The 12,301-nt window shown below is 46.5% G+C and overlaps 1 protein-coding gene across 3 annotated transcripts in view; it reads left to right on the top strand.

Moving 5' to 3' along the window:
* Positions 1-2,927: 2,927 nt before the first annotated feature.
* Positions 2,928-12,301, top strand: part of CACHD1 (cache domain containing 1) — an 87,946-nt gene continuing 78,572 nt past the window's right edge. For 2 of the 3 annotated variants that reach the window (XM_030455557.1, XM_030455556.1), the window contains exon 1: positions 3,020-3,137. In XM_030455557.1, coding sequence (XP_030311417.1) covers positions 3,093-3,137 — 45 coding nt within the window. In that variant the 5' untranslated portion in view covers positions 3,020-3,092. Of the gene's footprint in view, positions 3,138-12,301 lie in introns of all 3 variants that reach the window. The other variant, XM_030455555.1, reaches the window with a different exon arrangement.

Raw genomic sequence — 12,301 nt, forward strand, 5'->3', positions numbered from 1 at the left:
TTAATGGCTACATTATTTATTGCCTGGATGCTGTTGGCACAGCAGAAGCTTTGTATCCTCTGCATCTCCCTGGTTCTGGCCTGCAGCACAAATATACTCTGCTTCTGGGGTTGCAGAAACCCTAAAACCCCAAGGAAGGGCAAAGCCCCTCTTCTCCAAGGCTTATCCTAAAGCAAGAGGGGATGGATTTACTCCACAGCTGAATCTAAGTCAAAGACCTGCCTGTATAATTTTTGACTTATGTTTTGTGACTCCAGAGATCAAATAATCTGAATTTTTTTTTTTTTTTTAAGATTTCCTATAAGTTTTTCTCCCTGTGGCACTTTGGATGGGGGGATGTATTTTCCTTTACATATTTTGACTTGTGAAAGCAAGTGTGGGGCAACCAATTTAGAAACTGCAGCCCTGGTGGGTGCCTGGGTTGGAATTCTCCATCAGGAGAATCCACATCAGGAAGGAAGGGTGCTGGGAGAGGCAGCAGTGTGGGCACAGAGAACATGGGAACTCCAGGAGGAGTCCAGGTTTGCCTTGAGGGCTGTAGAATAAATGAATTTGGATTCTTCATGATAATGTTAAACCTGTTCAGTCAGTTCCCTCACCATAAGCAGGATCCTGGGGCTTTGGAACCAGGACAATTGCCTCATTTGTTTCCTGAGGTGAGTTTGTTAAAAAAAAAAAAAAAAAAAAAATTAAAAGGAAGAGTATTTGTAGCATTCACCTTGTGTAGCATTCATGAGTGTCTGAATTGTATCACTTGGATAGCTGGAAACTAAGAGGTGTTGCTAATGTATGACTTAGCTCCAGCCATGACCTTGGTTTGATAATTTTTTACAGATACAGAGTTTTCTTTTCAAACATGCAGCTAAGGTCAAAAATAAAATGTTTAAAATATGGGTAATTTAGCCAGGATATTTGAAAACCACTTGGCCTTTCAATATAATTTAAGACTTTTGCATCTTACACTAGTGAATCTAATAAAAAACCCATAAAATGTAATACAAAAATGGCCAGTGCTAAGAGTGCATTTGGCTCAGGTTTGCTTCTCTTTCTCTTGGGCCCAATGAAAATATTCCAACAGAAGACTAAAAGCTTCAACATGATGAAAAGAAAATTCCTTGTCTTTCAGGCAGCAAACGCTCCTTTAGCAATGGAAATACAAGATAATGATTATGGCAGCTTTGAGAGGTGTTGTTTTGGTTTAGATTGGGTTTGTTAAACCAGAAGTGTCCTCAGGAAAAAAAAAAACAAAACATTAAGTTGGACCCATAGCCACCTGAATGAGCTGATATGGCTTTTGCATAGTAAGAATTAAAATTAATTTACTAAAACCAAATGAAAGAGAGCTTTGCTGATGTCCCTGTCAGGTAAAAAGCTGACCCTGGGATAACCCTCCTGCATGGGTGAAGGTTTGGGTCTTACCCAGCTCCCACTCTCAGGATGGGGAATATCTCTGTTGGCACCCAGTGCCTGGGAGAAGTGAAAAAAAAAACACCTCTTAAAGCAGATAGAAACCACATTTCAGGAAAAGAGAATATGATGATAGTAAATAATACCTTGCTGTGTTAATTTTCAGATTGTTAACTTGTGGAATTCACTGCTGCAGGACATGAGTGACTCTGGAAGGACTGCTTAAATTATATAATTGAAATTAAGTAGTGAAGTGGGAATGGGAGCCATCTGTCCACTACAGGTCAGATTTATTTCAGTATTCTATACATTTGCAAGGGATTGATGTAAAGTCTTAATTAACAAAGAGTAAATGTAGAGGGGATGCATTTCATCCATGCCTATTTCTTGGCTTCTTGGGCTGCCTGATACTCCCTGCTTTCTTTTGGCAAATTTTACACATTTACCTCGTCTAACCTGCAAGGTTTGTTCCACAGAGGTGCAGATGAGGAGGGAAGGTGGAAGGTGTGAGTAAAGGCTTTCTCCTCATCCCCCCAGACTGGCTTTGTTCCCACTCCAGCTCTTCCTCACTCAAAGGGGATGTTTCGTGGCTTCTTCCTTCTTCTCCAGGCCGCTCTTCCCAGGAGGACAGCTGCCATCTGAGTGCCTCCAGGCTTTGGGTGCCTTCCTCTCCTTTATTTTCCAGCCCTGTCGCCCAATAACCATTTTCTGAAGCCTCCTGGATGGGCTGTGCTGCCCGGGGATGGCCGCCTCTGCCCTGCGAGAAGACAGGAACACTGCGCTCGAGTTTAAGAGAGATAAAAAGAGGTAAGAAGGAGGGAAACAGAGGATTTCAAAAGTTTAAGATGAAAAAAAAAAAAAAAAAAAAGGGACTTTTTAGTAAAAAAACCAACTTGCGGTGCTGGTTCTCCAGCCCCCCCATACCCCCTCCGCGGCCCCGCTCCCCCAGCCCGGCTCGGCGGGGGGCAGCTCGGCCTCCCCTCAGGCGGCGGGCGGGAGCGGGGCGGGATGGGACGGAATGGGATGGGATGGAAGGGGATGGGATGGGGCGGAAGGGGATGGGATGGGGCGGGATGGAAGGGGATGGGATGGGGCGGAATGGGATGGGATGGGGCGGAATGGGATGGAATGGGGCGGGATGGGATGGGCGGGAGAGGGGCGGGGGGCCCGGCCCGGCTCTGCCCCCGCCCGCAGCGCGGCGGCACCAGACGCCTCCTCCTCCCTTTCCCCGCCGCTCCCGCTCCTCCTCCGCTCCGCACTTTGCGTCTCTCCGCAGCCGCTCTCAGTCAGCGGCGGGGCCCGCGGCGCTCGGTGTCGCCGGAGCCGGGCGGGCAGCGCGGGGCGCAGCGGCCGCCCTCCCAGCTGCCGTCCCGCTGTATGGCGGCCGCCCCGCAGCCCTAGCCGGCCCCCGGGGCCCGGGGGAAGGCGGCTCGGGAGTCCGGGGCGGCGGCGGGGAGGGAGGGAGGGGGGGGTGGGAAGTTGGCCGGAGGCGGTGCCCGCGGCTCTCCCGCCGCGGCAGCATGGCGCGGGGCGGCGGGCAGCTGGAGGCCGCCGCCAGAGCCCGGGGCCGCCGCCCGAGGGGCCGGGGGCAGCTCGGCCTCCTCTGCCTGGCTCTGCTCTGCGGGCTGGGCGCCGCCGAGGCGGAGTTCTCCATCCTGGACGAGGCGCAAGTTCTGGCCACCCAGATGAGGAAACTCGCCACCGAGGAGCTGGGGGTCGTCACCATGCAGGTACGGCCCGGCCCGCGCCTCGCCTGGTTTTCCTTCCCTCCTTCCCTTCCTCCTCCACACGCTCTTCCCGATTCCTGTTTTGTCCTTTCTTTCTTCAGTCCTTTCTTTCTCTTCCCCCCCCCACCTCCCCTCCACGCCCTCCAGTTCTTTTCTTATTGGCAAACTTTTCCTCTCTATTGCGCGGGCCGCTTGGCTCCCCTCAGCCCCCGTCTCCCCTCAGCCCCCGTCTCCCCTCAGCCCCCGTCTCCCCTCAGCTCCTTTTCCCCTCAGCCCCGGCTGCTCCGAGGCGGGCTGAGGGGGGTAGGGAGAACGGAGAGAATTCCGTTTTCTTCCTAAATTACACAATGGAAGTGAGAAGAAAACGCTTCCCCCAAGTCTCCTGGGGCGGTTTTAGCAGCGGGGGCCGAGCTCGGCCTCGGGACTGAGCCCACCGCGCTCCGGGGCTGTTCTGGGGGCTTGTTCCTCCCGCCCGAGCATCCATCCGTCCATCCGTCCCTCCGCCCGCTGGCAGCGAGCTGCAAGGAGTCGAGTCCTGCCCGAATACGCTCACATCGGGGGGTAAATAAACCCTTCCCGGCCCGAGAGTGCGTTGGGACAAGTTTGGTCAGATTCTGTAATTCCTTTCGGGATTTTGGGGTGGTGAGGAGTTATTTGCATCGGGGCCATGGAGGCTGCGTCTGTGACGGGGGGGTTGTGTGGGGGCTGTTGGGGTGCGCTGGTACCTGCCCTGCGGCTATCGGCCACGGAGCCTCCTCCCTCAGGGGGGGAAAAGTGAAATCTGATCCCCAGCGGCTTCCAGGGGAAGGTGTGGTCAGTAGCAAACGCGGATTTAAAAGCCTCCCGAACTGAAAAGGAGACACTTTCATAGGATCAGCGGGGGTCTCTACCCAAATGGCCTTTTATCTTCTCTAAACTGGCTTCATTCTCTCACCTCTGAAACATCATTGTGTTGGTCGGCCTCCTAGGGCTGCGTTTTGTCTGGGGAAACACTGAGCTGTCTCTTGTCCTTGATGCTAAGACGACGTGGATTTAAAGGACTTCACTTAACAAGGTAGATTATTGATGTGTTGGATTTAAGGCAGCCACTTTTTCCGTATTCCTTGCATGCACATATATGTATTTCCCCTCAAAAGCTCCGAGCGTAATCCTCTAAATGGTGGAGTCTCTGGTTAATGCAAATGAAGTCAGTGTAATTGCATTGCTAAATCTGTTTCTGGTGTTAAAAAAAAAAAATCCAATACCATCATCTCAACCCATATTGTCTTTTAAAAAGCAGCTCATAAAAATATCCATGGTTACCTTGCTGCCGTGCTCTAGCTAAGTGTAGGATGAGCCAGGTTTTCTTTCCAAGAATTGTACAAACTCAGGAGCAATCTGGATGATGCAAATAGTGTTAAAAAACTGTGTTTACTACGAGTTGGATATTTAAGGCCCCCAAATAATTTAATGCAGTGAAACCAGTAGTTAAACTCTGAAAACCCTTTTCATACTGAGCTCTATTTTTACATGCCTAATATTTTGGCTGCCATAACTCCCATCAAGCTAACGTGCAGCCTGTCCTTTGCTCTCCCCTATAACATTATTACAGCTGTTTAAGATTAAAAGCCTGTGGGAGCAAACCTCCCCTGATTTTAGAAGCTTCTTAGCTGGCCTCCTGCAGTAGAACAAAAACATGTTATGACATCTGTCACTGCACCCCATGCTTCTTGCTTGAATTTTAGGGTAGAAATTTCCTAATTTCTGGGGCAGAATTATTCCTTTTTTTCCCCCCACTCATGCTGGGGTATTGGTGAGTGGTGGATGGCAGGGATGCTGAGGGTGATGCAGACAGGTGCTGAGTGTCTGGGCAGAGAGAAGGAGTGGAGGATCCTGGAAAAAAAGAAAGAAGAGTGAGAGCAGTTGAATTGGAGATAAATCTGGGGGTGTTGTGCTGGGTTTAGAGGAAGCAGGCCCCAAATTTGGACCTAGTGAGATGATGTTGTGGTAGCAAGAGGAAGGATGAATAACCCACAATTTTGGGAGCTGAGGTTTTACGTCGTTTCATAAATTGTAGAGGAGGAATTTGTAGAGGATTTAAAGCTTCCCTTGCACGTGTCCTTCAGGCTTTTGGTCCCTGCCAGTTGTGGCTCCTCCATCTGCAGCTCCTGGCAATAGGCAGGAGGTGGTCTCACCAGCCACGGGGTGGGACGTGGTTGTGGGAGAGGGATTTGGAGGAAGCATCCAATGAGTGATGGAGCAGGTGGAAATGTTTAGATAGAGGGAAGGTGAGAGGTTGGCTTGGGTGTGTTTGAGTCTGGAAAAGAGGAATCTGTAGACAGAGCCTCCATAAATACAGGAAAGGAGGGTGAGGTGGAGCCTCCAGATCGAGCATGAGAGGAGCAGTGAAGAGGTAAGAGGAGAACCATGAAATTTCTGAGCCTTAAATGCCTGTGTAATGAATCTGGAAGCTGTGAGATAGAAAATGAAGTTGGGATGGCTGGAGCAGCCATCGGTGCTGTGAAGGAGATCCATCTCCTCAGTGCAGTGCTGCCTTCCTGCAGTACATCTGGTTTCTACCAGGATTTCACATAATGAGGGCAACAGAAATAAGGACTTGGTGGGTTTTTTCTCAAATTGCATTACTTTGCAGTGCTGAGAGCAGTGAGGTGCATGTGTGTCTGCATTGTAACACACAAGAAGGGTGAGGATGGGAGAGATTTCTGAGGCCAGCATTCAGCTGACAATTATTTTTGACACACCACTGCTTTGCTATTTACAGATGCTTGCATGAGGGCAGTATCTGTCTGTTATCTTTGAGTAAAGTTTTGTTTTCTCACCTGTGTAACTGCTCTGATTTCATATATAAATTTATTCCTAGAATATCCAGCTGAGGATAATGCCCTGTAGGTGATAACTGGTGAGCTCCATCATTCACTGGCCATACTGGACAGCAGTTAGACAGTCTCTGAGTTAAGTTTCAAACCAGGAGGTGCACATTTGTACCATAGGAGGGATCTCACTTAGTGAGGACATGTTGTGTGCTGTGGTGCAGAAGGGTGCATGGGTTCCTGGGTGTCTGTGTTACCATGCTGGGTCCTGCTTCTCCAGGAGTGATTAAATACAGAAAATTCTTTGATTGTCTGACTTCCTCTGCCCCACTGATCAATTGTTTTGCTCAGTTTGACAGCTGTAGCAAACCCACACTTAATTGCTGGCTCTTTATATCACATACCTTTGCCAGGTTGGGGACTGTGGTGGTCTGTAAGTGCCCATGCTTGTGCCTTTTTTTTTTTTATGCCCTGAGTGATCAAGGTGAGCTGTTTATGGTTGTCCTCAAACTTTGTCAGTGCTTCTTCCAAATTCCCCTGCCAGCAGCAGGACACAGTTGCTGTCCCTACAGTCACCTGTGCCATTATCTTCTTTTTTTTTTTTTCTTTATTGACAGCATCCATATGATTCCAGGTTTTTTCCCTGCTTGGGAGCTGGCATGCAGTCACAGCTCTGCTTGTCAGGCCCAGCAGCCCTGTCACTTGTCATTTCTGGGCAGAGTCTGTATTAAATAGCCCTGTCTCTTAATTCCCAGAGGTCTGGAGCTTGGTGAATGAGCAGCTCGGGTGACAGTTCTGTAATACATTCATTCTCCTGGGAAGAGCTGACACTGGGTGGTAATTAAAAGCTAAGTGCTGTTTTATGCTAAAATTATAACTAAATTGGTGGTTGTGGCACGACCTGGTAGAGTTTCACCATCCCTGCTAACCTGGCTTCTCTGACCTGGTTGAAATTAGTTGAAACAACTTGGAATTCTTCTGTTGGGAGGCAGAGGCAGGAAAAGAATAAATCAGTATTTTTGTGGGCATTTTGTTTGATTTTTTGGCAAGGTTCAGTCCTCTGACTCTGCAAGGGGCATCCAAGGTGAGGACTATTTTTTGGTAGTGCAAGGTAACATCTCCACCTCCAAAATGGGGTTATAATACTTACAGTGAGAGTTGAAAGGATTAAGCAAAGCTTTGAAGATGAAAAGCACTGTTAAGTGTTTTTATAACTTTTAAAATGCGTGTTGATGTTTCTAGCCAGATAGTAACAAAAGTTACAGCCCCAGAGGGCCTTAAATATTTTTGAAGGCAGCTCTGCCATCTTAATCCTCCGTGAGGGAAGCACAGCCCTTTCTCATTGTCTGTTCCTGATCTTGGGGACTGGAAGAAAAAGAAAAAAAAGCATTTTGATTCTGAAAGCAGCAGTTTGCTGGTCATTTTCTTCCTGTATGTTCCCTCCCCCCCCCTCCCCTTTTATATTAATGCTTGCTCAGGTGATGTGGTGGTGTGTAAAATAATAGAAGAACATAGTACAACCTTCTCCAGATTGATTGGCAAGCCTACTGTTTGTTTATTTATTTTACTACTAATTTGTCTGGCCATATGTTTTTCAAGAAGAACAGATTGTGCAAGAGCAGGATGACACAGAGATGGAGAAGTGGCTGGGGGTTTATTTGGGGAGGATGCTCTGGCATTTGTGTTCTGAAAAATCCATGTTCTTTGAAGGTTGCTGAGTGATGGCAAAGAGTTACAGTCACCAGAACTGTCCCTTTATTTAATCTCTTTGAAAATGGACACTGATGGGATACAGGGTTATTTTTCTGATGGGATACAGGGTTGTTTTTCTAATGGGATGGTCTTGTGGATTTATGACTTAGAATCTGAGCTAAATCCCATTTTAAGCTGCACTGCAGACCAGCTGAAATGCCAGAACTGTGGTTCTCCTCTGAAATCAGGGGTTCCACACACTTCCCATCTCCTTTCTCTGGGTATTTACAGATGCATCTCTCACTGACTGAAGTACTTGTGCAGCAAGTGATGGGGAAAACATTGGGAATCCTCCAGGTTTGAAACCTGGATCTCTGTGCAAAATAAACCAAATGACAGCACAAAAATCCCTTCCCTTTTGTTTTTCCTTTTATTTTCGGGTTGTTTCCAGCTCTTAAAGCTGAAACACAATAGAAAAATGTAAGTAAAGGCTGATATGTAAGGAATTCTAATAATATTTTGACCATATATTAATTTTATTTTTTTTTTGCTATTACTTGGCAGTAACACTCAGTATTAATTACAGAGTAGAAACCAGTGGAGTAAAACCTCATCTGTTTTACATGATTATGTCTTGGTTTGAATCCAGCTACACAGCAGCCTTTTTCAAGGCTTTCTGAAAGACTGCAGCAGTTTTTCATCCTTTTCCACACGGATCCTTTTTATTTTTCTGCCATGAAAACATTTCAGACAGATAGCGAGAGGTCCTGGTGGCAGGGCAGGGAAGATGGCTCTGAGCAGGAAACCCCATCTGAATTTTTAATTAGGCTTTGAGTCCTTTCTTCAGAAGTGTGGGGAGGTGGTTGGGGATGTGAGTCCTTCCTGCATGAGCCAGGACTGCCATTCCACTTCAAACAGGGGGAATGCAGCTGTCCTGGGCAGATAAAAGTTGCAGCAAGGTGGGTTGGGAGATAATGAGCTGTCCCCAGCCCTGCTGCCACCAAGGATCCTGGCAGGGACTGGAGGGGTTATTAGCAAGAAATCCCAGAAGGTGAGGAAGTGATTGGGGATCTTCTCAGCTGTGGCAGTGCTGATAACACCTCTGTTAAGAAGGCAGAGGAGTAAATACAGCAGGTGTGAGCTGCCTGGTTTTCCTTGGCTTCATTCAGCAGAGGAGGAGGGAAGGTTAGGGACTGGAGATGCAAAGGGAGCAGAGGAGCTGCTCTGCTACAGGGAGCTTGGCCAGGCACTGCTGAGACAAAATGGAATGGTGGCTGCTAAATAAAATTGTGTGCTTCACCTTCTTCCAGGCAGAAAGGCAAAATATGTCTGAGAATGGGAGGAAGTGTGAAGTCCTAAGTGATACATGTACCACTGATCATTGTATGTGCATGGGTAAAAGGAAGGATTAACAGATTAGTTGTTGTTTGTTGGTTTTTTTACTGTTGCCTGTTAGTTTTGGTGAAAAACTGGCAAAAATGATTTATTTTTTTTTAAGTGCCCAGCTAAAAGGAATTACTCCAAATTTCTGTACAAGTGACATTTGTCAGGATGCTGCATGGTTTGAACAGACTTCAGTGAGGATTGGATAATATCCCCAGAGTGATTGATTTGTATGTATTTGAAGAGGAAAACACTAACTTTTGGTTGAGTTCTGTTTCTTTTTTTTCCACATACATCGATTATTTAGCTTAGAAATAGAAAATTAAGTAATTTGATATATCAAACATGGTTTTGGACATCAAGAATCCTGCTCAGCTCTTCCTCAACTCTTGCATTAAGTGTGTTCTTCCCTGGTACAGATTTCCATGGGATTCTGTCTGTCCAGTTTAGCAGAGAAAATCTGAGCTGACCTTTTTGAACCAACCCCAGTGCCACAAGTCAACAAGAAATCATTTCCAATTCCCTGAAAAAAGCTTCAATGGAGTCACTTTCACCCACTGAGGTCTCTTGTGGAGGCTCCCAAGTGATTTTGCAAAAGTATATTTGCACAATTAGAGTCATTAGTCAAAACAAACTGTTAGTTCTCCCTTTTCCAGGTCTCTGCCAGAAGCAGCTGATAAAAGCAGCTTTTTCACTGATGCTGCTTCCCTTCCCAGCACAGGGTTTTTGCTCAACTCTGAAGGTGTGCTCTGTGGTTTTGGCCATCCTCAGCAAGGACTCCTGCCCTGCAGTAGGAATTTTTGGCTTTACTTTTGGCTGGTCACAGGTGGGAATCAGGCCAGGGAAAAATTCTAGGTCTAAAATAGACACATCTGGAAAGGTTTCTAAAAGCTGAGTTGCCTGCAAGGGGAATTTCTCAGGTGTTTGCCCTGGTAGGGTTATATGAGTATAGTTCTACCATTTTTTGGTGGATTTTGGACAAAAAAAAAGCAGATTGCAGTGAAAAGGAGGCTTTCTGGTGTAGGCAGGAAGACAGGAATAAGCACTGAGGATGGCTCCTGTAGCCATCAGTGGGTCTGGTTTGAAACTGCAAATTTCCCACTCTTTGATCTGTTAGATTAAAATCAGAAAATGTTATTCCTGGATACACAGTCTCTTGTGCCTTGCTTGTAGGAGGTTATGGCTAAAAAAAAATTGGAAGAAAAAGTTAATATTCAAATACATTGCTGGAGGAGGATGAAAATTTCACACTTCTCAAACTTCTTTATCTTTAGATGAGCTGCAGCAATGCCCAGGTCCCAGATACAAAACTTGTGTCACTCAAGCAGCCAACCTTCTCTTGGGAGTTACTGCTCAGGAATGGGAGTGGGGGAAAACTGAAATCTTTTTTTTATTTTTTTTTAATGAAACCATCATTTTAAATCACAATATTCCAGCTCTTCCTTTTTAAAACCTGCTGCTGCTGCATTTTACACAGCCCTGGATGATTCTGGTAGCAGCTCTGAGGGACTGACTTGAAGGCCATGAGGTTATTGGACCCAGTGAGCTAAAGTTCTCCATGTTCTTGGTGAAGACACCTCTGCCATGTGGGATTTTCTTCTGAAAAAAGAAGTCTTTCTTCTTTTCTTCTGTGTTCAGTTTCTCACATTTTAGGGACTGACAGACTGATGATCCTGTATTGCCATGAAAACTCCTGGATGCAAAGCCAAAATTAAAATAGCTCCAGCATTACCATAAGAGCAGATAAGTAGCTCAGTAAGGAATGGCTGCTCATTTATTTCTCTCTGGTAAGAAATTGACTTTAGTGAATTTTTAAACTACTGATTCACCCTGAGATCACATAAATATAATTTTGCCTCCTCCTTCATCTTTATGTATTTATTCAGGAAGCTGTTGACTGTAAGTTGAGAAATACATTTAAAAATATATATATATATATTCTGGTAATTGCAACCTCAGCCTTTCACACACTGCTTTTTCATATGCCTCCAAGAACAGAAAGTCAGCCTCCAAAAGTAAATGAAACCCTCCATACATTGCCATGGTTTTCAGTGTTTGAAACAGAGGATTTCTCTTTGAGGAGCAGAGGTGCAGCAGCTATTTTGAGAAGGGGAGAAGAGCTGGAGTCAGGACAGAAGGAATGCAGACCTGCTTTGGGAAGGCTCCTTTGAAAAGTCAGACCTGCTGAGTGTGCTCTCTGCTTCAAGTGAGTCGCCTGGGTGATTTAGTGCAGCCTGAAAATCCAGGCTAGAGGAGAAGAGAAAAAAAATTAAGTAGCTAGAAAGGGATAATTCACTCATTAAAAATAGAGAAGTGCATTTTTTGGCTTTCTTTGGAATTGTAATGAAAGCTGTTGTCCCCTCTGAGCTGAGCTGAGAGCTGCTCTGCTGGATGTACATGTAGTATAGGTCAGGCTTAGTCTTTCCTGGTTTGTGTTAACCCACACCTGGGTGCAGCTTGGGTACAAAAAATGTTCTTGTGCATTCCAGGCCTTTGACCCCAAACCTTGACTCCTGGGGAAGCACAGGGAGTTCCCATCAAGTTGTACTTCAGCCCCTGAAGGTGCAGCAGTGTCTGCTGCCTTCCAGCATCCCTCTACCATATCCCAACCTCGTGTCTCTTTTTTTTTTTTTTTTTTTTTTTCTGTTCTCTGCCTCCTTAATCCCAGTCCCATCAGTGTGCTGGAAGCAATTCCCCTGCCTGTGGGCATGAGGTGGTCACTGAGCCCCTTCTCCAGGTGACCTGCATGGGGCTGGGGAGGTGGATTTGCAGCCCTGGTGATGCAGATGGACACAACCTCCCCCATCAGTCTGAGAAACAGCATAATTGCAACAGATCCCCTGAGGTTTTGGGCTTGGAGGATATTCCTAAAGGAGCTGGATGGAAGCCTGGGGCTGCAGACAGACCTGAAGATCTGCAGAGAACTCTGCATGACAAGACCCAGCAGTTTTGCAACCATCCCTTTGTCCTTTGTGTCAGCCAAGAAGAACTTGGCTTTTTTTTTTTTTAATTTTTTTTTGCCCCTGGTGCTAGGAGATGACATTTCCTTTGAACACTGCAGACAGATCCGTGGCCTTTTTGGAATTCTTGCTCTGAAATATGGTCAGAGCCAGTGTTAGCTTTGGGCCTGGTTCCTTGCCTGTCCAAAAATATATTTCAACTGTTAAAAACCTTGCTGTAGCAAGTCTGGGGGCTTTGCAGCTTCTGGAAAGGTTGGGATGTGAAGCTGGCACACAGCCATGCTGGGGAAGGTTGTCAACTTGTGGCCTTGTTTTGGTGCAG

The sequence above is a fragment of the Calypte anna genome, chromosome 8, assembly GCF_003957555.1.
Source record: "Calypte anna isolate BGI_N300 chromosome 8, bCalAnn1_v1.p, whole genome shotgun sequence".
Taxonomy (NCBI): Eukaryota; Metazoa; Chordata; class Aves; order Apodiformes; family Trochilidae; genus Calypte; species Calypte anna.